The sequence below is a fragment of the Rosa chinensis genome, chromosome 7, assembly GCF_002994745.2.
Source record: "Rosa chinensis cultivar Old Blush chromosome 7, RchiOBHm-V2, whole genome shotgun sequence".
Lineage (NCBI taxonomy): Eukaryota > Viridiplantae > Streptophyta > Magnoliopsida > Rosales > Rosaceae > Rosa > Rosa chinensis.
The window spans coordinates 8,053,925-8,077,435 of NC_037094.1; the positions used below are offsets into that span (position 1 = coordinate 8,053,925).

At 37.7% G+C, this 23,511-nt stretch overlaps 5 protein-coding genes and 1 pseudogene across 7 annotated transcripts; 4 read left to right on the plus strand and 2 right to left on the minus strand.

Annotated features, from left to right (window-relative positions):
• Positions 1-296: 296 nt before the first annotated feature.
• Positions 297-3,496, plus strand: LOC112177017. The gene is made up of 4 exons (XM_024315180.2): positions 297-1,072; positions 1,796-2,637; positions 2,895-3,061; positions 3,143-3,496. The coding sequence occupies exons 1-3, from the start codon at positions 1,067-1,069 to the stop codon at positions 3,046-3,048; spliced, it is 1,002 nt and encodes a 333-aa protein (XP_024170948.1). The 5' UTR covers positions 297-1,066; the 3' UTR covers positions 3,049-3,061; positions 3,143-3,496.
• A 44-nt stretch (positions 3,497-3,540) lies between these two features.
• Positions 3,541-4,528, minus strand: LOC121050591 (annotated as a pseudogene).
• Positions 4,529-9,768: 5,240 nt separating this feature from the next.
• Positions 9,769-12,750, plus strand: LOC112179774 (F-box/FBD/LRR-repeat protein At1g13570). The gene is made up of 6 exons (XM_024318255.2): positions 9,769-9,972; positions 10,252-11,075; positions 11,176-11,328; positions 11,475-11,657; positions 11,812-11,994; positions 12,104-12,750. The coding sequence occupies exons 2-6, from the start codon at positions 10,290-10,292 to the stop codon at positions 12,449-12,451; spliced, it is 1,653 nt and encodes a 550-aa protein (XP_024174023.1). The 5' UTR covers positions 9,769-9,972; positions 10,252-10,289; the 3' UTR covers positions 12,452-12,750.
• A 952-nt stretch (positions 12,751-13,702) lies between these two features.
• Positions 13,703-16,078, plus strand: LOC112179393 (F-box/FBD/LRR-repeat protein At1g13570). 2 transcript variants are annotated; one of them, XM_024317790.2, is made up of 5 exons: positions 13,703-13,838; positions 14,098-14,908; positions 15,011-15,163; positions 15,247-15,432; positions 15,521-16,078. In XM_024317790.2, exons 2-5 carry the CDS (start codon positions 14,156-14,158, stop codon positions 15,872-15,874), a joined length of 1,446 nt encoding a protein of 481 aa, XP_024173558.1. In that variant the 5' UTR covers positions 13,703-13,838; positions 14,098-14,155; the 3' UTR covers positions 15,875-16,078. The 2 variants fall into 2 exon arrangements, with proteins under 2 accessions (XP_024173558.1, XP_024173559.1); XM_024317791.2 differs by having other exon boundaries at positions 13,761-13,838; positions 13,996-14,908.
• A 1,565-nt stretch (positions 16,079-17,643) lies between these two features.
• Positions 17,644-19,619, plus strand: LOC112179188 (mitochondrial import inner membrane translocase subunit PAM16 like 1). Of its 2 annotated transcripts, none has more exons than XM_024317529.2 (5): positions 17,644-17,783; positions 18,434-18,505; positions 18,639-18,726; positions 18,909-19,039; positions 19,160-19,619. In XM_024317529.2, the coding sequence occupies exons 2-5, from the start codon at positions 18,503-18,505 to the stop codon at positions 19,286-19,288; spliced, it is 351 nt and encodes a 116-aa protein (XP_024173297.1). In that variant the 5' UTR covers positions 17,644-17,783; positions 18,434-18,502; the 3' UTR covers positions 19,289-19,619. The 2 variants fall into 2 exon arrangements, with proteins under 2 accessions (XP_024173297.1, XP_040367538.1); XM_040511604.1 differs by lacking the exon at positions 17,644-17,783 and adding an exon at positions 17,808-17,876.
• Positions 19,620-20,276: 657 nt separating this feature from the next.
• LOC112180897 lies at positions 20,277-21,973 on the minus strand. The gene is made up of 5 exons (XM_040512164.1): positions 21,363-21,973; positions 21,132-21,289; positions 20,987-21,055; positions 20,820-20,900; positions 20,277-20,741 (listed from the first exon to the last, which is right to left on the minus strand). The coding sequence occupies exons 1-5, from the start codon at positions 21,868-21,870 to the stop codon at positions 20,490-20,492; spliced, it is 1,068 nt and encodes a 355-aa protein (XP_040368098.1). The 5' UTR covers positions 21,871-21,973; the 3' UTR covers positions 20,277-20,489.
• Between the last annotated feature and the right edge of the window lie 1,538 nt (positions 21,974-23,511).

The following is a 23,511-nucleotide window of genomic DNA, read 5'->3' on the forward strand; positions in this document are numbered from 1 at the left end:
ATACCATTATTAAGAGAAGAGGTATTGTTAGCCAAAACAGAAAAAATGTACTAAAATGACCATGAAATATTAAAAAACTTTACAACTCATAAATTAGATAGGAATAATATAGTCAAATAAAAAAATAAACAGAAAATAGGAAAAAGAAAAAAAAATGATGAAAGTGAAAAAAACTACCCACTTCTGTAACAAAAAAAAATCCCAATTCATATAAAAAAAAAAAAAAAACAACATTCACACACAGTGTGTGAGGCCCATCTAGTTATATAATATTGGGAGAATGAAGCATGTTATAAAATTTGATTATCGAGGATCGAGAGGAAGCCGAGATTTTTGGATAGGGTTTAGGGTTAATCTGAATAAAATTTGATATGAATTGGGATCCCTATCCAGAGGACCCAAATATCCTCGATAATCAAATCTCCGCACGTTGCCAATCCCTATCCAAAAATCTCCGCACGGAGCCGCACGTAACCTAAAAAGCCTCCTCCCAGGATATTTGGGTCTCCTCTCTTTTTCTTCCTTCCCTTGTAACACCTTGGCTTCTCCTCTGGCTTTGTCTATGGCTTAGAGCCTTAGACTGATGACAAGTTATGAAGGATGGAGGGATTGTGAGATCTGTTCTTCCTATTTTGTTATGGCATTTGGTGTTGGCTTAGAAACCTGTTGATGGGTTTAGGGTTAATCTGAATCTCTCGGTTTCTTCTGTCTTTTCTTATTCTTGTCTTTTGTTAGGGTAAGACAAGACAGAAGAAAACCAGATTTGATTTTCTGGAATGTGGGAAAAGGCTGATCGCCGCCGTCTCTGGGTTTCTGAAAGATAATTTGTGGAACTGGGCCCAGTTGCTATGGCCCAGGATCAGGATCAGGCCCAGGCCCAAGTTTTAAGTTTTCCCGCTACAAGGAAAAAAAAGGACTATTTAAAGCTCTGCGAGTTTCTAAATCTCGGTCCCATTTCTTCGCCTGAGGTTCAAGCTTCGACGGGAGGTTCATCCTCGTCGAGCGGAGAATTCCAGAGGAGAATTCGAGCGAAGCTGAGAAGTTCCATTTCGAGTGATCTCAGACAATGGAGGTAATGTCGGACTCTGTTTCTAGGTTCATCATCATCGGTTTGAACTTTGATTAGCTGAATCTCCTCTTTCATTTCTGGAACTCCGAGGTTTTTTGTTGGTTGTGATTGCTTGTGTTTCGTAATTGACCGATCGTGTATGCTGGATTTATGTTTGAAATGGCAATTTCGGTTTGTTGAGTTTGCTTGTTGAGTTTGCTTGTGTTTCGTAATTGACCGATCGTGTATGCTGGATTTATGTTTGAAATGGCAATTTCGGTTTGTTGAGTTTGCTTGTGGAGTTGTGGTACGGTACTCAATTTTGGGGCTGGGGTTTGTCCGAATTCGAATAGCTTTTGATTCATATATAGTCTTTTCCTTTCAGTTAGTTGACACTAAATCAACTGATTAGTATACTGCTCACTTGAATTCTGTTGTTGTTGTATTTCTGCTGCAATGAAGGTTTCGTATTTGTTCCGATGGTTGTTGTTTGTATTTCATTATTGACCGATCGTGTATGCTGGATTTATGTTTCAAATGACAAGTTCGGTTTGTTGAGTTTGATTGTGGTAATAAATTTTGGGGCTAGATTTGTCCAAATTCGAATGGCTTTTGATTCATAGTTTTTTTCCTTTCAGTCAGGGATACTAAAATATTTGATTAGTACACTGCTCACTTGAATTCTGTTGATGTTGTATTTCTGCTACAATGAATACTTTGTTTGGCTAAAATGTATTTTGTGCATAGGTTGGGTCCTATAGAAGCTTGAGGCCACTGGTTTCTGGTGTGAAATTTGTTTTAAGGCAGCGATTAGCTTTGCATAGGCAGATTCGGAGTCCCGTGTTGGTCTCAGCTCGTGTTTTGAGTCCAGCTCGTGTCTTAACTTCAACAAGACTGTTGAGGCAGCCAATTTTAACTATAAGACCTGGTTGGTGGAGGTCTGTTCATGATGTTTTTCTGGATGTTGTCCCTGGAGGTTTGTGGGTTGTGGCTTCTTTGTTATGTTCTTTGTTGGGTTTAATAGGGGCCGTGGTTGTCAGGCAAAACATAGGTAACTTGGTGCTTGCCGTTCGTCGTTATTGGAGGCTACTTTGCAATATATGGAGAGTTGTTCGCAATCATTGGGATATTATATCTCAAGTGTGGGAATATATAAATACTAATTGGGACCAGATCTATAACTTTGTTTCAGTAAATTGGGGAACTATTTGGCAGATCTTGGAATATGTTTCAGCAAGCTGGGATAGTATTTTGCAGAGCTTGCAATATATTTCTACAAACTGGTACACTGTTCTCCAGGGTTGGGATTACATTTCCACCAACTTTGACGTTGTTGAGCAGAGCTTGGACTACATTTCGGCAAATAGGGAATACTTACTTGCCATTTGGCAGTGCCTTGTAGCTATCTGGAGGTTCCTAAGAGCTATCTGGAGGTTTGTTAGAGCTCTTAGGGTGGGCCTTGCAGTATGTTTTCCTCTCATACCTACTCCCCCAATGTTGCCTCTTCCCAGAAGGTTTCCTTATCCATATGGACCAGGTTTGCAGGGAATCAACAATCCACTCAGAGGCCCCACAATGATAGTGCGTAGGTAATGTTTTTCTCCATTAGGTAGTAATTTGGTAATGTTCAAAACTGCTTTCATTTCAGGATGCTTTGTTTCAGTTGTTTTTTCCTTTTATCTAATTAATTTTTTTTGTTTATATTCAATGTTCCTTTACAGGCCAAAAGAAAAAGAAAAAGAAAATGTCACAGTTTTCCTTTATATTCAATTTTGTTTTCTTCAGTTTTGTAATACTTTGTTTGTATCATAGATCTTCAGTCACAGTTTTGGTATTATTTTTATAGGTCTGGTCACAATTGTTCATATGAAAATGTTATTGGGTTGGCTGGAGTACTTTCAACTGTTCCTCCGAATCGTTTCTTTCCTCCCATTAGCCCGGATGCAGTGCTCGCGATTGTGACGCCATTGTTCCTCAGAATCGTCTATTTCGTTGCTTAGGTTATTGTTATAGGTCAGTTGAGGCCACGTTATATGGTTTAGTTTGCTTGGTGTGCAGTTTCTAAGTGCTGATGTTTTGTTTCACAATGTGCAGGCTGTGACTTTAAGCAAATTTAACTCGGTTGATTGATAGTTTTGGGAGTTGGAAGGCTTGAGAGATATGCTGGTTCCCGGATTTTGAAGCTGATTGACTTGCATCAGCAAACATTACTTCAGAGCTGCTGGACTTCTTACATTTTGGTCTGCATATTCAGCCTAGTTACTGGTAGATTTGAGGAATATCGAACTTTCTGAGTGATGCAAGCCTGTTTCTTATCTTTTGTGCAGAGTACATGCTACTTTTGTGTAGTTAGATAAACACAGTTTGAGCCAAGTTTCTGAAAGTTTGATTTGCGAACCATTAGCAACTGGCAGTATATAAATCAGTTGAGTCACTAAATTTGAAATATAATCAAACCTCACTCTCCGTCTGAGCTTCCTAAATTGAGGCACCTATCTCAGATGGTAATTGACACAGGAACCTCTGCTGTTATCTCAAAGAGCTTGAGCCTTCATGATCTTCTCCAGCCATACTCACCAGTCACCAGGCTGCAAGGTCAATCCACAATTCTGTCAGATACAACAAGCTTCTCATCCTATCTCCTAAAATGTCCTTAATCGTCCTGCAATAGTTCTGAATTTTGTTGTTGTTGTTGTTGTTGTTGTCTTTTTTCTTCTGCTTCTCTTCTTCAGTCTTGTGACTCTTGTCATCAAGCTTCAGAACCTCTGTAGCAGACACAAGGTTCTACCTGTCATACTCTGTCAAATCTGTCAGTGTACTCGTCAATTGCATCTACAGTGAAAAGCACTTCAAACCTTTTCTTTTTAGGTGCTCCAAGAATGAAGAGTTGTCCGCTACCTTCTTGCTCTCTCTGGTACTGTAGTAGAGGTCCTTTTGACCTTCACTCTGTTTACATAACCCTTCAAGCTTGTGAGCTCCTCGCTGTTCTCAGTGGAGTTGTACAAGAAAAGGTCAGCCAATTTGGCTCCTTTTTGGCTTTCTACATGAATCCCCAACTTCAAGTTCTTGGAGAATGCCTCATAAAACTTTTTAGTCCTCTTTGTTCTCAGCAACTAGATTGAACATTTCACTGCACTTATTCACAAGGTTCTTCGTGCTCACCTTCAACATCTTGTTTTGTTGAAGGATCTCACAAGAGATTTTGAGTGGCAAGTCATCAGATTCAACAACACCCTTAACAAATCCAACGTTTTGAAGCTCCTCTGGATATAAAATCTTAACGGTATTGATCTTTTGAAACCCTCTTTGGGAGAATGGTTTTGAACAACAAGATGGCCATGGCTTGAGAACTTTATCCTCAAACATCTTTGAGAACTTTATCCTCAAACATCTCCAAGATCGTGAGACATTCTCAGCACCGTTATGTTTCTTCCAAAACAGCATTACTTTGTCACAGTTGAACTGGTTACAGAAGACCATCTGGTTAAAATAAAAAAAGCAAAACATAACTGTTTGTGTTGGGGATGAAGCACACACAATTTTAAGTATATCAGGACATTAATTCCAGGAAGAAACAAGGGAGCTAGAAAGAGGAGTGGGAGTGAGATGTAATTACAAACTTCTATATGACCACAGCCTACTAGACAAGAATAGAAGAATGAAAAGACAGCACCTTCTGTGTACATAAGACGTGGCCAATGACATCAAATACAAAATATGCTAGCTGTATTTTCATCCTTCACTTTGCTTCCATAATCTGCATACAAGCGCAGCAGTATCACACCGGCATTGGGTATTGGCACAAGGGACACTGAGCACTGCAAGCGAGTTACCACCATCAGCAGATCAGCGTCAAAGTGATCAGGCTGCTTCAAACTAATAACACACACCAATGCCTGTCTAATAATATCCTCTTCCAAATCATCAAGTCTCAAATTTTCCAAACCTCAATGCAGTTGCAGGAATACTCGTGGGCTCGTGTGTGTGTGTGTTTCCATGGATTCCCATGTAATCGTATCAATTGTCACCTGACTACTTGATACACTGCCCAGATGTTACATCTTTGACTCACGTCCACATGATCACAGAAATAGGCAAACGAGCGAGGGCCACTTCAACCGCTTGAACTATTTTTTGATGAATAGCTGGCTGCTCATATTTTGGGACACCCAGGCTGGTAAGCTTTCTAGCCATGTACTCCCTAAACTTATGCCTTCTGGATTTGATCGATAAGAGAAAAATTGAAATTTATTCCTACTTCATCTATGAGGATCTGTTCACCATCATAAGTAACAACTCTTGGAGCACCAATCCAACGGTGGCTTCCACGTCCAATTAGCTTGAAGAACCTTAATCTGATGGGAACCATCCATTTCTTCACCTCTTTGGATTTATGTATCAGGGAGGACAAAATCTGATGGTAACTCTGTGTGTAGCTTTGCTAACAAAAAAGTGTCTCTCAGTACTGCAGAACATGCATGAACCGAACAGCTGACATTGATAGGAAATTAGGAATCAGAGTATCAGCAATAAGCCAATAACTCGTACAAAAAAAAAAAAAAAAAAAAACTTGGTAGTATTCCTCAATCCTCAGGGTCAAGGTGCCCTTCTCCGACAAGCAGTAGGGATAAAATAGATAATGAGTGTGTGATTGCAAAGATGTTTAACTTGTTCTCAGTTTCCTATGCTTCAGTTGAAAAGTTAAACGTGATCTTGAAAAGCACTTGTCTAGTGCTTCCAATAACTCTTGAAAACTTAGGCTTTTCAGAAGAAATCACATTGCTATATTTTACTTTTTTAGTTAATTTAATCTACAAAGTAGCTTTGCATTGTTTATTTATTTCCTAGAATAGCTTGCATTTTTTTTTTTTTTTTTTTTGAGAAGACTTGCATTGTTGAAGATGATAGATTTACATAATTTGTACAATAAGGAAATAAGGAAAGTGAATTCCTAATATTGTAGGTAATCAAGAAATCTTAGTTACACAACTTATTGATTAGATTTTAAAGGATTATGCTACTAATTTGATTAGATTTTCTAGGATTATGCTTATATGTTTACCGTTTTTCCTAGACCCCTATAAATATGCAGCAAAGTCCATGCCTTGCCAAACGGAGTACATCAATTAATGTCTATGGAAAACAACTATTCTTGTTGGTCTAATATTTCGTTTGACATCTTAAGTTCAGTAGCCGAACGCCTCCCTTATCGTGATCTCTTTCGCATCGGCGCAGTGTGCAGGAGTTGGAGAGCTTGTATGATTCGTGGGATTCAATCCACAGCGATAATTAGGTACTGTTCTTACGAGCAGAAATATGCACTGGAGCTCGTGGACCTCTTGCACATGCAATTTCACTGTATCGGAAACATGAATATCCTTCAAGGACATCAGCTCTTTGGTTGCCGTCTTCATGCTTCGAAACATGGTTGGTTACTTTTCTCAAAACCACAACAAGAACAGCCTGCTTCAACTACAACAAAACATGGTTTGTTACTTTTCCCAAAACCACAACAAGAACAGCGTTCAACTAGAACATTCTTTTTCTACAACCCTCTGGGCAAGACTATGGAACTACCCTTTTTGAACATGGACATGTTTGATAATGACGAAGATGTTAAGGTAGCAGCTATCTTTTCGACTAGTCCAACTTGTCATGACTGTGTAATCTTTGTGATCCTCTATAGAAGTACCGATGGTCGATGTTCTACAAGCAAACATTGCTTTATAAGCACCTGTAAACTCAGTGATAAAAGATGGATTACTCGAGAGTATCCTCGGCCTCAAGATCATGAAATTGGGGGCTTAGCTTATGTGGATGGAGTTGTCCACTGTGTTTTTTACCTGGGAAACTCGTCAATAACATTTGCTACCTTCCATGTAGCCCTTAAAGACTGGGTTATGATAGACTATTCCGCCTTTTCAAAACTACTTGTTTTCTTTCCATGGAAGTGTTACTTGGTTGAGTCTGGTAGGGAGCTCTTATTTGCATTTTACGGTCTGGACAACTCTTTTGATAAGGATAGAGAGATTCTTTACTGGCATATCTACCAATTTGATCGCTCAAGGAAAGATTGGACTAGAGTTTTAACGTTAGGGAACCGAGCATTACTCATATATGGCGTATCATCCTCCATTATCATAAGTGTGGCAGAGGGGAAAACTGGGGAAATTGCAGACAAGGTTGTTAGTTTTGATTATGACTGGATGCACTGCACTACTTATCCTTCCCGGATTGATAAGAATATATGTCAGCTACTAAGGCCTCGTTTTGTTTCCAGAAAAGAAATCAATTCCTTTGTGTTTACCATAAGAAGGGAAAACTAATGGGAAGTTTGATTTCCCCTTCCAGCATTTGGAATTGCTAGAAAATTAAGCAACGAGGAAATGTTTTTTGGTTTTCATTCTAGTGTTTTGTTTTGTTTTGTTTTTTTTGATTGAATTCTAGTGTTTTGTTTGTGCAAAGAAAGAAAGCTAAATGATATTATTATTCGATTAATATTCTCATTTATTAAAATATAAAATTATACAAATCAATAATTTTTTTGGATAAAATTGTCAATAATGATATTCAACAAAGATATAATTGTTATTCCTCTTTTGTATTGTTTGGCTCGGAAACCAGTCTGGTTAGCAAACAGTCTCTTTTGAGTGTGCGAGCGTGCCAACACCTTGCAATGTAATCTTCGGGGCGTCCCTTGACCTGACTTCTTCTCAAATGCTGTGGACGAGGAGAGCACCAACCTCATCACAAGGTTCTTTTCTGTGCCTTTTGGAAAAGGACTTCTGCCTTTGGTTATTACCATGCCTCCTATCACCACTCTCTTCCCCGCCGGAACTCTCACCATCATCACGGCCTTGAGTTTCGATGCCAGCAAGGCGTTCACTAAGTTGTTCAATCACCCCTTGATTTCCTCCATGTCGTTGGTATTGCCACGACCCTCCATCCGAAAACCTCTCCTACCACGTCTGTTAGCCATGGAACCCGTCTATCGATCCCACCAAACAGAATCTGGGCTCTGATACCAGATTAATGAGAAATTAAGTCAGACACAGGTCTCTAACTTTACTGCTTGACACCAGAAACAAGATACTTAAAGAACTCACACGTATTTGCAGCCAAAGCCACGTTTTCTTATATCATATAACTCAATAATCCAAAGTCTTACAAGCAGCAACATAAATAGCGATGAAAACCTAGCCTAATCTGGAAAGTAATAATAAAAGGTATGGGACTTAAATGTTTGATACAAAACGTCTCTAAAAAAAAGAATCATAATGAAATAACCTAACATAATCATGCAAATAAGCAGGAGGTTGTCCTTGAGTTGTCCTCTTGGGCCTTCCTTCCTCTAAGTTGGAGATACACCCGTATCAGTCACAGAAAAATTGGACTAGAGTTTTAGAGTTACGGAACCGAGCATTACTCTTATATCATCATCCTCCATTATCATGAGTCTGGCAGAGGGGGAAACTAGGGAAATTTCAGACAAGGTTTTTCGTTTTGATTATGAGTGGATGCACTACACTACTTATCCTCGCAGGATTGATAAAAATAAAGGTGAGCTACTTCGTCCTTCGGATAAAAAGAACCCGTTTATGGAGCAAACTCGCAGAAATCACCTTAACCTATCGACACTTCGGTTTTAGGTAGCATGAGTCGTTTTTTGTTGGATAAAGATAGCAGTGAGCAATATATCTTTTTTATTTAACAGAAAAAATGTTGGCTATAGAGATTTGAACCCATGCAATTTGTCATTTATATACGAGGAAAGAGTAGTTTTATTATGACATTAGACAATTATCCTTTTTTTTTAATATATATATATATATATATATATATTTTTGGGGTTAGCTTCATACTGTTTCTTTTTTGAAGTAAAGCTTCATACACATGTTATGATTTTTGACCCTACAAAAAAAGAAAAGAAAAAGAATTATAGTTTCATTACACAATACTAGTTTTTTGCTCACATGCTAAGCATGTGCAAAATTTTTATAATTATTATATTGAGAAAAAAATAAAAGTTATTTGAGAAAAAAAAAAAGTGGGAAGTTATCTGAATTGTGGGTGGTTATTGCAGACATGAATAGTTAACTATTTGAAAATTATTTATTTTATTTTTATATGATTTTTAATTTTGCTATTTACCATACTACCACTCAATTATAAAAATTATTTAAAATTAATATAAGATATAAGAGTTTTATTGTCTTTTCACGCCCACTTTGGCTAACAACACATTTTCGCTTAATAATAGTAAAGATAATGTAGTTATTGTGTTTTTAAAGCGGTGTTGGAGTTGACTCAGTTGAGGAAGACTGCTGCAACACAACATGCATTAAAAGTACACAATTAAAACTGAATTACGAAAACTCGAAAAGAACAAATTCGTTCTTCATGCCCCATGTTACACCACCATCTTTATTATTTTTCAATTAGTTTTGTTTTTTCATGTAGAAGCTTATATTCAAACGGTTTATAATTGAAAGTTAAAAGCAATTAAATTGTTGTGGGATTACTAAATTTCCTAATAAAAACACTTTCATCTTTTGCCATGCCAATGTCTAAATTTGTTAATATTTGTCATTTTGGGGAAAAAATTGAAACCTTTGAAAACAAGATAGAAAGTGAGAAGACACCATATTTGAAGGGTGTAGACTGTAAAATACAATAATTTGAAGCCTCTTCTCTTTCAATTGTAAAACCTCTGTGCCACTCTAAGACCCTAACCCCCTTTTCTTCTACAACCTCACCCAAACCCATCCCCCCTCTCTCTCTCTCTCTCTCTCTCTCTCCCCCTGTCCATGCTTGACGAACGACGAGTCGTTTAAACCCTCGATTGCGTTTCGCAGTACTCGCCGTAAAGGATTTGATTATCTGGCTTTTATCTCCATGTTTCCGGCCAAAATTGAAGTGATTTGGTACGTGTTTTGTTTCAATTTCGTCGAATTTACACTGTATTCAATTGATTCTGTGATGCATATTATTAGAGTTTTTCTCTGTAATTTCTTGACTGTTGTAAATTGGGCAAATTTCTAAACCCTAAACTAGGTCCCCGATTCAGTTCAAGCAATTAGTCAGGAACAGAAATTTACGATTGAAGTTTGAGGTTTCGGGTTTTACTTGGGGTAAATTATCATGATGTTGGTAATATAAGCGTTTGAGTTTAAATTGATGGTAAAATTTCCATTATGTGGCAGATGCAAATTGTACCCCACCCAATTTCATTATTTTGAAGATGACGATGGAGTTGGACAGAATAAGCAACTTACCTGGTGGTGTTATACAAAAGATTTTGTCATATTTGCCGATCAGGGAGGCGGTGAGGACATGTGTTTTGTCGAGCAACTGGAGGTGCAAATGGGCTATGCTTCCCCGTCTCGTGTTTGATGATCATCAAATCGGAACAACCAGCAAGGCGAGGAGGAGGAAAACTTCATTTGTGGGCATTGTTGATCGTGTTCTGTTACTTCAAATCGGCCCTGTAGATGCTTTTGAGCTTGTTTATCGGAAATATATAGCCGCTAGTGACGTTGACAGATGGATTCTTCATTTGACAAGAAAATCTTTGAAAGAGTTCACACTCACAAAATCCAGGGGGTCTCAGTACAAGATATCGTCACGTTTGTTTTCTTGCCAAGAGTTGATTCATTTGGATTTAAACAATTGTTCGCTTTGCCCCCCTTCGAGATTCAAAGGCTTCCGGAGATTGAAGAGCCTTCGGCTTCAAAACATTACTGTTGTCCAAGATGTGTTTGAAAAATTGATTGGTTCCTGCCCCCTGCTTGAGAGGCTGACTCTAATTGACCTGAATGGTATTACCCATCTCAAGATTGATGCACCTAATCTCCAATTCCTTGAAGTCCAAGATACCTTTGAGGATGTTAAGGTGGAGAATACCTTAAATCTGGTTGATGTTTTAATTGATTTTGGTGAAGCTTCTAGCTACTGTAGCAATTTGCTCAAGTATTTTGTTCAGCTACCACTTATGGAAAGGCTTACAATCAAGGGTTTCCTTTCAAAGGTAATGGAATGTGTTATTTCATACTATACATGGAACTGGGAATTTAAGCATATTAATTGATTATGTTGTTTATATTTGCATCCTGTTTGTTCTGTTCCAGTGTGCTATTGGTTCCTCGGCAGAGGAGCTGCCTAAACCATGTCGATGTCTGAAGTTCCTTTCTATAGGCATACGCTTGAATAATTTGGAGGAGATATTAGCTGCTATATGCTTTCTGAGAAGCTCACCTGCTCTACAAGAACTCAAAATTTCAGTGAGTTTTATTCTGTTTAAGCATGCAACTAATATCCTCATATTGACTTCTAAATTTGAATATTCTTTAATCTAAATTATTCTAGTTAAGTGAGCTCTTTTTCAGAAGTTTGAGATCAATCTAATGCTATTTACAACCTTGTGTAGGTTCACCAAGAAGGTGAGGCTACAGCTGGAGAAGCAACCTATTGGTTAAATGAAAACCATAATTGGGCATTCACCCAACTGCGACTTATGAAAGTGACTGCCTTCTCTGGTGTTAAAGCTGAAGTAGACTTCATCAAATTTCTTCTTTTGAGCTCTCCTGCTCTTGAAGAGCTAGAAATTGTGGTTAGTTTTACGTTTTATGCTATTAGAGCATGCAATATAACTAACTTTATTGAGTTGAAAACTTAAAGCAAACCTTATCTTATAAATTGGAGTTAAAGAACTGGTTCTTCAGAAGTTTTGAGATTCTGATGCTATTTACCTTGATCTTGTGTAGGCACCTTTTGAAGATCAGGCTGTTTCAGGAGAAGTGAATTCTTGGTTAGATGACAACCTGAACTGGGCATTCACCCAACTGCGACTTGTGAAAGTAACGTGCTTCTCTGGTGTGAAAGCTGAGGTAGACTTCATTAAGTTTCTGCTTTTGAGCTCTCCTGCTCTTCAAGAACTACAAATCTCGGTGCGTATTATTCTGTTGGAGCTTTCAATATAATAGAGACATATATATGTATATATATATACATTTTGAATTAAATATTTCTTATGCGATTGACCTTCATCTTTTGTAGGCTCGCCATCATGTTGTTCTGGGAGAGGTGAACCCTTGGTCAGATGACAACCAGAATTGTGTATTTACCCACCTACGAGTTGTGCAATTAACAGGCATTCATGGAGTCAAACCTGAAGTAGATTTCATCAGATTTCTGCTTTCAAGTTCACCTGTGCTTGAGAGGATGACTATTCAGCCTACTTCTGTAGATTGTTCTTTGGAGCTGTTAAAGAAATTGGTCCAGTTTAGGCGAGCGTCAGTGGATGCAGAGATAAGCTACTTGGATCCATTAAGTTCAGAATCTGATGAGGATTCTGACTTTGATGATGATTATACTGATCTTGAGTCTGATTCAGATTCTGACTGAATTGTATTGCTTGGACTGGTGAAGTCATGTGTTCTTGATGGGATTTGTCAAATGTTTCTTCTGTTGGTACTTGAGGGTTCCTTCTGAGAATTAGCTGTAGTCTACACCCATTATGGATTTTGTCACTGGTTCTCTTAGGAGTTAGCATACACAGTTTTCAGTAGGAGCTACACAGCTTGCTTGCTAATGAGCGAGATCTTCATAATGCTGTAATGCGGAAAGTGAGTGATCTCCTCTCCATGTGGAAGTTTATTGCTTCATTTCATAGTTATGATATTTCTGATTGTCATTTCTGAAAATCGATTCACCAATTTTGGACAAGTGAGGCTATGCCCGCTCCTATGCAGTGCCAACACTCACATCTATGTAAGTTGAGTCTAAAATATTATGGTTTACTATTTTACCAAAGATAATTTGAGACTTTTGAACGACAAAATTCAAAGTAGAAACACCTCATACTAGGTTAGTGAAGAAGCATGACATAGATCGATAGTGCAAAATGCAAAGTAGTCCATCATCCCCAACAGAGGCACAAAGCGAATTTTAGGCATGGTTGTCTCTGTGTCTCGGAAACCTCTTTAATAAGCAAATCCTGAACCCCATTTTCTTCTACAACCTCACCCTTAACTAGTTAACTACGTAGCTACTTTTTTCTTAAGTTTTGTTGGAGAATCTAATGTGGTAGCCCATAGGCTAGCTACGGCTGCTGTGGCTTCTGATTTCAATTTTGATTGGGTAGCATCTATTCCTTCGGCTTTGAGTGACATTGTTACTCCACTTTGTACCAACTATTTTGCACATGAATAATTGATTGTCGTCCTTCTCTAAAAAAACCTAGTTAACTGCTAAACCCAAATTCATCGTGTTTTTGTTAATGATTTTTTTTTTTCTTCTTTCTTGATTATTTGATATTTTGATTGTTGAACAAAATAGCCAAATATTGGATGGCAGGTCTAGTTGTATTTGTGCCTTATAATTTAAAATGGATCAGTATCCGACCCAGACCATATCGTAGGCCTGGTTTTGTTTGTGTTTGATTCTCAAGGCAGACGACATTTTCTTTAACATCTCGACGTGTATTTATACTATTATTAAGAGAAAAATAAAAGTTATTAATCAAAGTGAGCGTGAAAATACTCAAATACCCTCACACTATAAACATAAAATCTTTACGAGCAAAAAAAAAAAAAAATAATAATAATAAAAATAAAGCTACGGATGGAGCAGGCCCAAACCGCATCGAAGGCCCAGTTTCCTTCGTGCTTTGCTTCTTAAGCAGCAGAAGAGGTGTGTATATACAGAACCCTAGCCCCCTTCTTCCCACATTGCATTCGTAGTGAGATCTTGGAAAAGAATATCGATCACTGGCTCCGTTTTCTTCAACTTGGTAAGTTTTATTTTAAAATAATAGTTGAGAAGTATCCATTTTGATGACTTTTAGTAAACAATTTCATGTATCGTGTTCTTGTCGAGTGGAGGGAATTAGGGAAACCCTAATAAAGTGCTTGATTCTGTTCACAACACTAATTTAGTTTCAATTTTAGATTTTCAGACTGAGATCGAAGTTCCAATTCTTAACACAGAAGATGTCATCAATATGCCATTGTTTTATTGTTGAATGACTGTTTCTTCTTCTTATCAAGCAGGTAATAATCTCAGATCCTTAGAAAACCACCCTAATCATCTTTGAAACAGGAAAAGAAGATGGAGTTGGACAGGATAAGCAACTTAGAAAATGATATTACACAGAAAATTTTCTCATATTTGTCCATCAAGGAGGCAGCGAGGACCAGTGTTCTATCGAAAAACTGGAGCCACAAATGGATTGTGCCTCCATGTCTTGTGTTTGATGATGAAAATGGCCTCTCCACTGAGACAATCGTATCTCATGTTCTTTTACTTCATAATGGCCCAATAGACAGTTTCAAGCTTTCTAGTCGAAAAGATCTCGACCCTAATGATATTGACCAATGGATTCATTATTTATCAATAAACTCTATCAAAGAGATTATAGTGAAAAAAAGGAATAGGTATTCATCATCCTACAGTATCTCTTCCAATTTGTTTTCTTGTCAAGATTTGACTCATTTAGAGTTGTACAATTGTTTGCTGCAACCCCCATCGACATTGAAAGGCTTTGGGATGTTGAAGAGCCTTCATATTCGAAGAGTTACCGTGACCCGAGACGTGTTAGAAGAAGTGATTTCTCACAGTCCTCTGCTTGAGAAAATAATTTTGTGCAAACTTGGTATCAGACATCTCAAGATTGATGCACCAAATGTCAGTTTTCTTGAACTTCGAGGTGGTTTTGAGGATGTTGAACTTGAGAATACCATAAATCTTGTTGAAGTTTCAATTGACCAAAAACGGGGTTCTACAAATTCTAGCTCATTGCTCAAATTTTTCTTTAAGCTTCCTCGCATCGAGAGGCTCACACTCCAGGATAGCTTTTTAGAGGTAGCATTTTATGATTGCATATTTTCCTCCAATGATACATGGCCATGAGATTTTTAAGCACATTCATTGATTTTGTTGTTTTATGCTTCTTTTTTGCTCTAGGGTGCTAATGGTTCCTTGCCGAAGAAGTTGCCTGAACCATGTCTATGCCTGAACTTTCTTTCTATAAGCATACGTTTGAATAATCTGGAGGATATTTCGACTGCCATGTGCCTTCTGAGGAGCTCACCTGCTCTACAAGAATTAGAAATTTCGGTGAGTTTTAATTGTAGCTATAACTGATCTGGTTTTTCAGAAGTTTGAGACTAATGTAACGCAATCGATGACCTTTTTATTAGGTTCAACAAGACCAACATGTGGCTGATGCCGCAGAAGTAACCGGTTGGTTAAATGACAAGCAGAATCGGCCATTCACTCAACTGCGAATTTTGAAAGTAACTGGCTTCTCATGTGTCAAAGCCGAAATGGACTTCATCGTATTTCTGCTTTTAAGCTCCCCTGCTCTTCAACAACTAGAAATTTCAGTGAGTTAGATGCTAAAAAACTGTAGTTAAGAGAACTAGTTCAGAAGTTTAGATTCTGATGCTATATATTGACTTTGACCTTGTGTAGTTTGGGCGGAAAGCTGTTGAAGTTGTGGACTTTTCTTGGATATATGACAATCAGAATAATGGTGCATTCATGCAACTGCGACTTGTGAAAGTAACCGGATTATCTGGTAGTAAAGCTCAAGCGAATTTCATCAGAATTCTTCTTTCAAGTACTTCAACTACGCTTGAGAGGTTGACTCTTCAACCTGCTGCTTCTGCCAAAGAACTTTGGGAATTATTTAAATTGTTAGGCGAGTTCATCAACCGCGTCTCAGTACCTGCAGTAGTCTTGGAGTTCTTGGACCCATCAAATAGTGTGCAGGAGTCTGATGACTCGTCGTCTTCTTCCGATTCCGACGATGATATTGGTTTTTGATGTTCGAGCATTTGCTGATGGCTAGGTGTGATTTACACAAGATTATATATATAGTCCTGTCACAGGTTCTGTTTAAGAAACTCTGCAGGAGCTCAGATGTGTAATTTATGTTTTGCAATGCTTAAGATTGGGTGATGCATTCATGTCAAATGATCAGTATACTTCTTATAGATGTGTGCTTGTCATTGCCTCGTATTATATAAACTACTGCTGCTACTAATCTAACTCCTCCATGTTCTTACGTTGTACTGAGAGTGACAAGAACTCCTCATCTAACTCCTCCATGTTCTTACGTTGTACTCCGCGTCTCAGTACCTGCAGAGAGTGACCACGTACTTCACCTAACTTGAAATTCTACTTCTCCGCAACCTTTCCCCAACCCAATGTTAATTCCAAGTGCCCATCTTCACACCTGTTCAGTTTCATCTCACACACTTTGAGCCAAGGGCGTAGCTAGGGGTGGTTGAGAAGGGTCAATTGACCCCTCTTAACTTAGTTTTTAAGTTCCAGTTATGTGATGTTTCTAGTTTTACAGAATTTGTAAAGCGTTCGTTGACCCCTCTACCTCTTTCCAAATTTTCTGACTTTCCATTATTTTTCGTTTACTTTTTAGTAAACCATCCGAGTTCCAATAACTCTAAGCCACAAACATATGAATCAAATTTAAAGTCATAAAACCATCATTTATTGTTTATTACCAAAATTCAGTTCTTTTGTGTGTGAAGTTAGTAAGCTATTTCGATCATGTTCTTGACCCTCCTTAATAAGCCGAATTTCTGGCTCTTTGAGCGACGGTCTGTAAAACCATACAGATATTTGACGACAATTGCATAAAACATTGTAAGACCAGGACAGGGGTAGAGCTAGCTTATCACTCATTATGTCCGATTCCGAAAACTGAGGCAAATCACCGATGACTTGCACTTCTTTCATACCAGCCTTTGGCCATCTGGCGATGAACTTCTCGATCATGTACTCCATATATCTTAATTAATTCAAGGTCAATTGATTGATCGCGAACGTATATATATATATATACATATATAGGTTGGTAGATACGTGCACCATGTGTGCTCAAATAATACTCTCATATATAGCATTAGCAGTACTTGAAATCGGAAAGTATAAATTCTGAGATATATACTTTCCTGTTTTCTTTAATATATGGTATCAACTCCAAAATCGTTAGTTTGTTATTTAAATAATACTCTTTTAAATACTTACCTAGTTTTAAGTACTTTTTTACTTACCTAATTTTGAAGCTATTTTCAATAGTGAAAATAACTAGAAACGTTGCAACTCCTGAGATATATTTACCTAATTTTAGTAGATTCGCATGTGAGTTTTTGAGGCTTGTGTATCCATAACCATATTTAGTGCAAGATTATTCAAAAGTAAAAGTAGTCTTTTCTTATTGCTTAATGCCTAAATTTTTCAGTTTCACCTGTTGTTTTTGAGTACATCAACAAATATAAACTTCTAAAGCATCTCCAAGATAGTCCTAAGTTCAGCATTCAGATTTGTTTAAGAGATCAATGAGTTCCTTTTTTTTTTTTTTAAGGATGAAAGGAAGGCTAGGAAAATATGGGTAAAAGTAGTGACTCCATGTAAAAAAAAGAGTAAGGTTAAGATCACATACCTGATAACTGGTCATTACCCCGTCAACTTTTTTAAATAGATAGATAAATGAAAAGGAAACTGACTCCTCCCCCAAGCAAAGCCCAACCCGGATTGTAGGCCCAGTTCAGATTTATAAGCCTGTCGTCTTGTTCCTCGAGAGAGAGAGAGAGAGAGAGAGAGAACAGAGAAACCCTAAACCCCCATTTTTTGTACAATCACAATTCACAATTCACAATTCACAATTCACAATTCACAACCCAAAAGAACCTTTCATTGCCAAATTCTATCTGTAAGTCACTCTCTCTCTCTCCCCCTATCTCGCTTTTAACTTATGTATGCGTAGCAATTGGTTTCTACCAACCGGGTTAGGTTGAGGGATCAGGTTGTTGTTCTAATTAACAAGTTTAATTCTTTCTATCTGTTCTTCATATATGAGAGTTGAAAGACCTTGATGCCTAATGTCTTTGATTTAGAGAACAACTGATTACTCACCCCTTGGGCTATTTGCAATCAAAACTCGCTTAATCAAAACAATGTCAGATCATGGTTTTCAATTGATGGCTCATCTGGGTTTGTTGATTCAGAGCACATGAAGTTGGTATCTTGGGATAGGGCTTTATGTCATTTCATCGAATATGCGTATGATTTGTCGGAATCTAGTAGCTTCTGTAGATTATTAACTAGGGGTTTCACTTCAAAAGGAGTTTTCTGTATCATCAGATAATAGAATAATTTATCAGCTAATATGATGTAGATAAATGACGATTCTGATGCATGCTACTTTATCCATGAATAGGATGCTTATTGGTTGTATTGTTTTGTTTTTATTTTTATTTTTATGCGCTTCCCTGTATGATTGTATCTATAATCTAAAAGTCATGCACTGAAAATCCTGCTTTAAAGAAGAAGATATCTCACATGGTCATTGTGGTGCTGTAGGTTGCTTGGATCTTGACGCAGTTGTCCTGTTACAATATTTTCTGGGTTTTATTGGCTTCTTCTTCAGTGATGGTATGTATACTAAATATTTCTTGCTTCACTGAGTGGATCAGTTATAATTCAGCTTCAGGCCATCACACTTGGCCTCTGAGCTTTTCATCTGTAGTTATGAACTGTGAGGCTAAGTTGTTATTTTTGCATACAGGCTGCAAGGATTCTTGCCAACTTGCTTGTGGTTGGCTCAGGAGTGTTGGCCAGGGCTTTTGTTCAAGCATACCGCCAGGCACTTACAAGTATGTTTTCTGTGAAATCCCAAATTTAGAGCAATGGATTTTGGATATTGTCTAATGATCTCCTAAAAGTCATAGAGAGTGTACTTATCCCATGCTTAGTCCATGTTTATTTTCTTGCTTTATTGTCACAGTTCTGTTCACCCTATGAGGTTTGAGATTTATTTTGAAATAACTGAATGCAGATGCCTCGAAGACTGGCGTTGCTCATGAAGCAGCACAGAGTATTAGGAGAGCAAGCAAAACTATGGCTGAAGGAGAGGCAAGGCAGGTATTAGGTGTCACTGAGCATGCATCATGGGAGGAGATTGTGCAGGTTTGCCCATCATTTTTTTCTTTTGTTCTGTTGGTCTCCCTGCATATAGATGTTAGCATCAAATGTTTCATTCTGGAAATGTTGCTCATCATTGATTGCTAAAACAATTCCTTTCTGAAGAGATATGACACCATGTTCGAGCGGAATGCGAAAAACGGAAGCTTTTATCTCCAGTCAAAGGTCCATAGAGCTAAAGAATGCTTAGAAGACGTTTACGGAAAGAAGGCTGAGGGGATTACTGATGCATAACTCACTTTTTAAATTCTGCTTGGCATTCATGTTAGCGAAGCCTTTGATCTGCACTAGTCATGGTAACTATTGCGTGGTTGCCTGATGCTCGTCTTTTAGCGGGAACACTAGTTCCAATCAACAGCTATGCCACTACTTTTATTGTAGTAACACTGGTTTCTATTCATATTGAAGATGAATAACATGAGAAGCCATCCATTTTTTTTTTGTTTTGTTCAATTACTATTGCTATTGTTCGTTTCTTTTCTACTGCAGCTTCTGCATGATGTACTGCACCTTGCATTTATATCAAACCTTGGAAATATATCTTTTCACATTCTTGTTTGTAATATTCTGATACTCTTCCCGCACTGTATGCATCTGATGTATCCGCTAGAGACGGATGGTTTCCACAAGTTCTTCTATTTATCATCCGGTGAAAAGTTAACCAGGGAAAGTATCATGTTTTTATTTTAAACTCATTTATCAGGAGAGTAAAATAAGAGTTATCATTTTAGATTAAACCCATCATATATTAAAGTTAACCTGATTCTAATAGTTCTTGGAGAAATGCTACGTGATCATATTATTTTGGCAAAAAATCACAAATGGTCACTGAGTTTTCACCCATTCGACACTTAACTCACTGACATTTCAAAAAACCACTTTAACTCACTCACTCTATGCACCGTTTATCATATAACTCACTGCCGTCTATACAATTCTATAAACTTAACACATGATCCATCACGTGCACTTATTGGAGGGGCATTATTGTCCGATCTGGGTCTTACTCACTATTGTACAGTATTCCCTCCAAAATGAGTTTAATTTTCCCTCTATATCCATTCCTCTCTCAAAATCTATAAAATCATACATTTATGCCTTAATTACTCTCCTTCATATATTTCATTGAAACCCATGTCTTTAAAACATTTAATTTCTCAACAAGGAATGATGGAAACAAGTTGAAAAAACACACGTTTAGAATGATGATAATGAACTTGATAATGAATTTGCACTTAAACCAAATTGTTGTCTAGTTGTCGAAGCATACAAAAGATAAAAGGTTGAGTATATAGTAGCAGTTATGAAGCCTAACATCAATTATGATTACAAAAGCTCAACCTTAAATTACAAAATGCAATGTCATCTAATCCCAGCTTCAACAAGACTATTGCTTAATAGAGCTAAAAAAACAAAAGCAGAGAACAATTTAGGTTCATGGCTTCCAATTTGGCTTGCGCTGAGATCTTTCATTTGGTGCAGGGGCTTTGTTGCGCTGAATTCTCATAGGTATTTGCTTCTTTGCTGGTGACTTAGTCTGCCTTAGCCTCCCTTTCTCAGAGGATGATCCGATAACACTTGGCTGTGAAGACGATTGAGGATGAGGGTAAACTTGTGACATAGATGGGTTTGTAAAAAGTGGCTGCGATGAAGTAGCTCCCACACTTGAGGGTGTTTGTATATGCACCTGCAAGCATTTTTCATTCATGTTTAATTAACCTTCTCTACCATTAATTAAACTTTCAAGCCACATGTATCTCATTACCTCTTCTATCAGTGTGTTCTCAAATGATATATGTGTATGGGCTTGATCTTGTTGCATAGAGGTGGTGGTGTTTGGTTGAACCTAATAAACACAAATTGACATGTTCAGACTTTCAAAACATATTAACATGCACATACAGTATTGGTAATATGCACAAAAGTTCATACATTGTCATCATGTGAAGCTTGATCAACATGCACATCATTTCCATAGTTTTGAGAAGGTGGTGATTCAATCTGCAGTTTCATTTGATCAATTAAAAAAAAAAATTCAACCTGCAGTTTCAAGTTTTAAAAGAAATTATTTTCTTACCCTTGTTTGGGACTGTGCTTCTCTTCTTGCACAAGTTCTGCTATTATGCCCTTTCTTATGGCATCGTCCACATGTAATTCCTTGATAGTAAGCCCTTGGTAACTTCTCAGTTCCAGAAGGTGGCTTAGTGGTTCCAGGAGGTGGTAGACGTTGCTCATCTGCAACAATATAAATAAGTTAGGAATCAGTATGTAAGTGAACTGAAAATTAATAAGTGGTAAAACAAATTACCTGGTTCTTTGTTTCTTGAGAATTTAGGCCTTCCAGGTCCTCTAGTGTACTGTAGTGACAGAATTGGCTTTTCGATAACATCCCATTCTTCAACACCAAGAATTGGGTTTATGGCTGGACCATATGCAAGCATGTATTTTTTTTGCGAATAGGCCACATCCACAAAGTCTTCTGGCTTCAGGCCCTTTGAAAAGATTGCACAAATTGCATGTGGACATGGAAGTCCACTGATATTCCATCTTCTGCAGGTACAATTTCTTTTATTGAGATCTACATCATGAGTGCTTATAACACCTGATTGACATGAGACTCCTCTTCCTTGAATTTGGAACCTATTGTTTGAAGATTCTCTTGGTGCGTACTCATGGCTTCTATCAGCATTTTTCTTCAACAGTTTTGCAATTCTTGGACCGACCTTACTTTTCCATCTAAGCCCTACACATCTTCTATTTGCCAATCTGATCATGACATTTAGTCTCAAATCTTCCAAAAGTCCTAAAATTGGCATCTTCCTAGCAGGCAAAATTTTTGAATTCCAGCTCTCACAATGATTGTTTAGTAAAACATCACACTTGCAATCTTCTTTGAAGTGTGACCTGCTCCACTGTTCAGCAGGCTTGTCCTTTAAAAAATTCCATGCTTTTGTGCTCTTAGCATGAATGGTGTCAATGTTCTTCATCCAATGAGACTTAGTTGTCGACCTTGCAGCAGCCCAAAACAAGTCTTTCAGCTCTTCACCAATATTCCCATCTCCTTTGAAGTTGTTATATAAATGCCTTACACAATGTCTATGCTCTGAATTAGGGAACAACTCCTTTACTGCGTCCAAAATCCCCTTTTGCTTATCACTTATGAAAACATATGAGTGATCATTGTTTAGGCACATGTCATCCTTCACAAACTTGAAGAACCATATCCATGCTTCCCTTGTTTCTTTCTCAACAACAGCATATGCAATAGGATACATGCCGTTGTTCCCATCGATGCCAACAACTGTTAGTAATATCCCTTTATGCATTGTCTTCAAATGACATCCATCAACTCCTAGGATTGATCTACAACCTTCCATCCATCCTTTTTTCATTGCTCCAAAACAAATATAAATTCTTTTGAACCTTCTTACATTATCACCTACTAGATCTCCTTCGATCCAAACTGAAGTATTAGGATTTGTCTTCTTTAATATTGCTGCATAGGACTCCAAGAGGTTGTATTGGTCCTCAATTGTACCTTTTGCAATAACTGCAGCTCTTCTTTTGGCCCTGTAACACATTTGATACCCAACATGCAATCCAAAATCCCTTTGCACAGCAGATTGTATACCTTCCCTTGACCAACTCTTATCAGCAATGAAAGCATCAAGGTATCCCTTAGCTATGAATGGAGCATTGCAATGATATATTTTCCCTTCAACCACACTGCATTCATGTTCTACTTTGAGTGTCTTAATGGAAAATGTACCTGATTGTTTATCCTTTACAGAGGCCCATATCCGAAATGGACAGTCCGGACTTGTTTTGCACACAACTTGGGCCCTTTTTGAATCATTGGTAATAAACCGGATTGCTTTCCTAGTCTTCACTGAAAATACCCTAACTGCATCTCTAAAGGCATCTGCATTCGGAAATTCCATACCAAGCTCAAATACTGGGTTTTTCAGATCATTTTTTGTGAACTGTTTCCACTTGGACCACCTTTTCTTCTTTTTCCTCTCTCCTTTTTGAATTCTCTCTTCTTCATCCTCACTTGACGTAGAATCAGTCCCGCTGTCAAACCTTTCAGAATCTTCACCTTCTCCATCAGATATATCACCAGCAAATCCCATGTCATTGTACTCATTCACATTTTTAGATCCACCATCAACATTTGATTCAAATAGTACCTCATCATCCTCATCATTAAGTTCCCAATCACTATCTATAACATCCTCAAAATCTGGATCATCGCTGTCAGATTCTTCACTTTCGTCTGCAACTCCTTCTTCAGTATAACTCATCTCCTCTTTAAATCTAGTGTCATATCTGCTTGTTTTTTTTTTTCACCTTACATGCTCTTGCCTCTGGTCTAATTCTCTTACCATTTACACCCACTCCCATTCCAGCTTCAGTTGCTTCACTACTTTGCACATTTACAAACCCGTTTGTAAATC

Coding starts and splice junctions, on each gene's coding strand:
- LOC112177017 (XM_024315180.2), top strand. Junction 2,638..2,894: donor CCCACAATGATAGTGCGTAG/GTAATGTTTTTC, acceptor TTATTTTTATAG/GTCTGGTCACAATTGTTCAT.
- LOC112179774 (XM_024318255.2), top strand. CDS start 10,290: ATGACGATGGAGTTGGACAGAATAAGCAACTTACCTGGTGGTGTTATA. Junction 11,329..11,474: donor TACAAGAACTCAAAATTTCA/GTGAGTTTTATT, acceptor AACCTTGTGTAG/GTTCACCAAGAAGGTGAGGC. Junction 11,995..12,103: donor TTCAAGAACTACAAATCTCG/GTGCGTATTATT, acceptor CATCTTTTGTAG/GCTCGCCATCATGTTGTTCT.
- LOC112179393 (XM_024317790.2), top strand. CDS start 14,156: ATGGAGTTGGACAGGATAAGCAACTTAGAAAATGATATTACACAGAAA. Junction 14,909..15,010: donor TCCAGGATAGCTTTTTAGAG/GTAGCATTTTAT, acceptor TTTTTGCTCTAG/GGTGCTAATGGTTCCTTGCC. Junction 15,164..15,246: donor TACAAGAATTAGAAATTTCG/GTGAGTTTTAAT, acceptor CCTTTTTATTAG/GTTCAACAAGACCAACATGT.
- LOC112179188 (XM_024317529.2), top strand. Junction 18,727..18,908: donor ATACCGCCAGGCACTTACAA/GTATGTTTTCTG, acceptor AACTGAATGCAG/ATGCCTCGAAGACTGGCGTT. Junction 19,040..19,159: donor CATGGGAGGAGATTGTGCAG/GTTTGCCCATCA, acceptor TCCTTTCTGAAG/AGATATGACACCATGTTCGA.
- LOC112180897 (XM_040512164.1), bottom strand. CDS start 21,870: ATGCCAATTTTAGGACTTTTGGAAGATTTGAGACTAAATGTCATGATC. Junction 21,056..21,131: donor AAGCACAGTCCCAAACAAGG/GTAAGAAAATAA, acceptor ATGAAACTGCAG/ATTGAATCACCACCTTCTCA. Junction 20,742..20,819: donor AGAACACACTGATAGAAGAG/GTAATGAGATAC, acceptor AAATGCTTGCAG/GTGCATATACAAACACCCTC.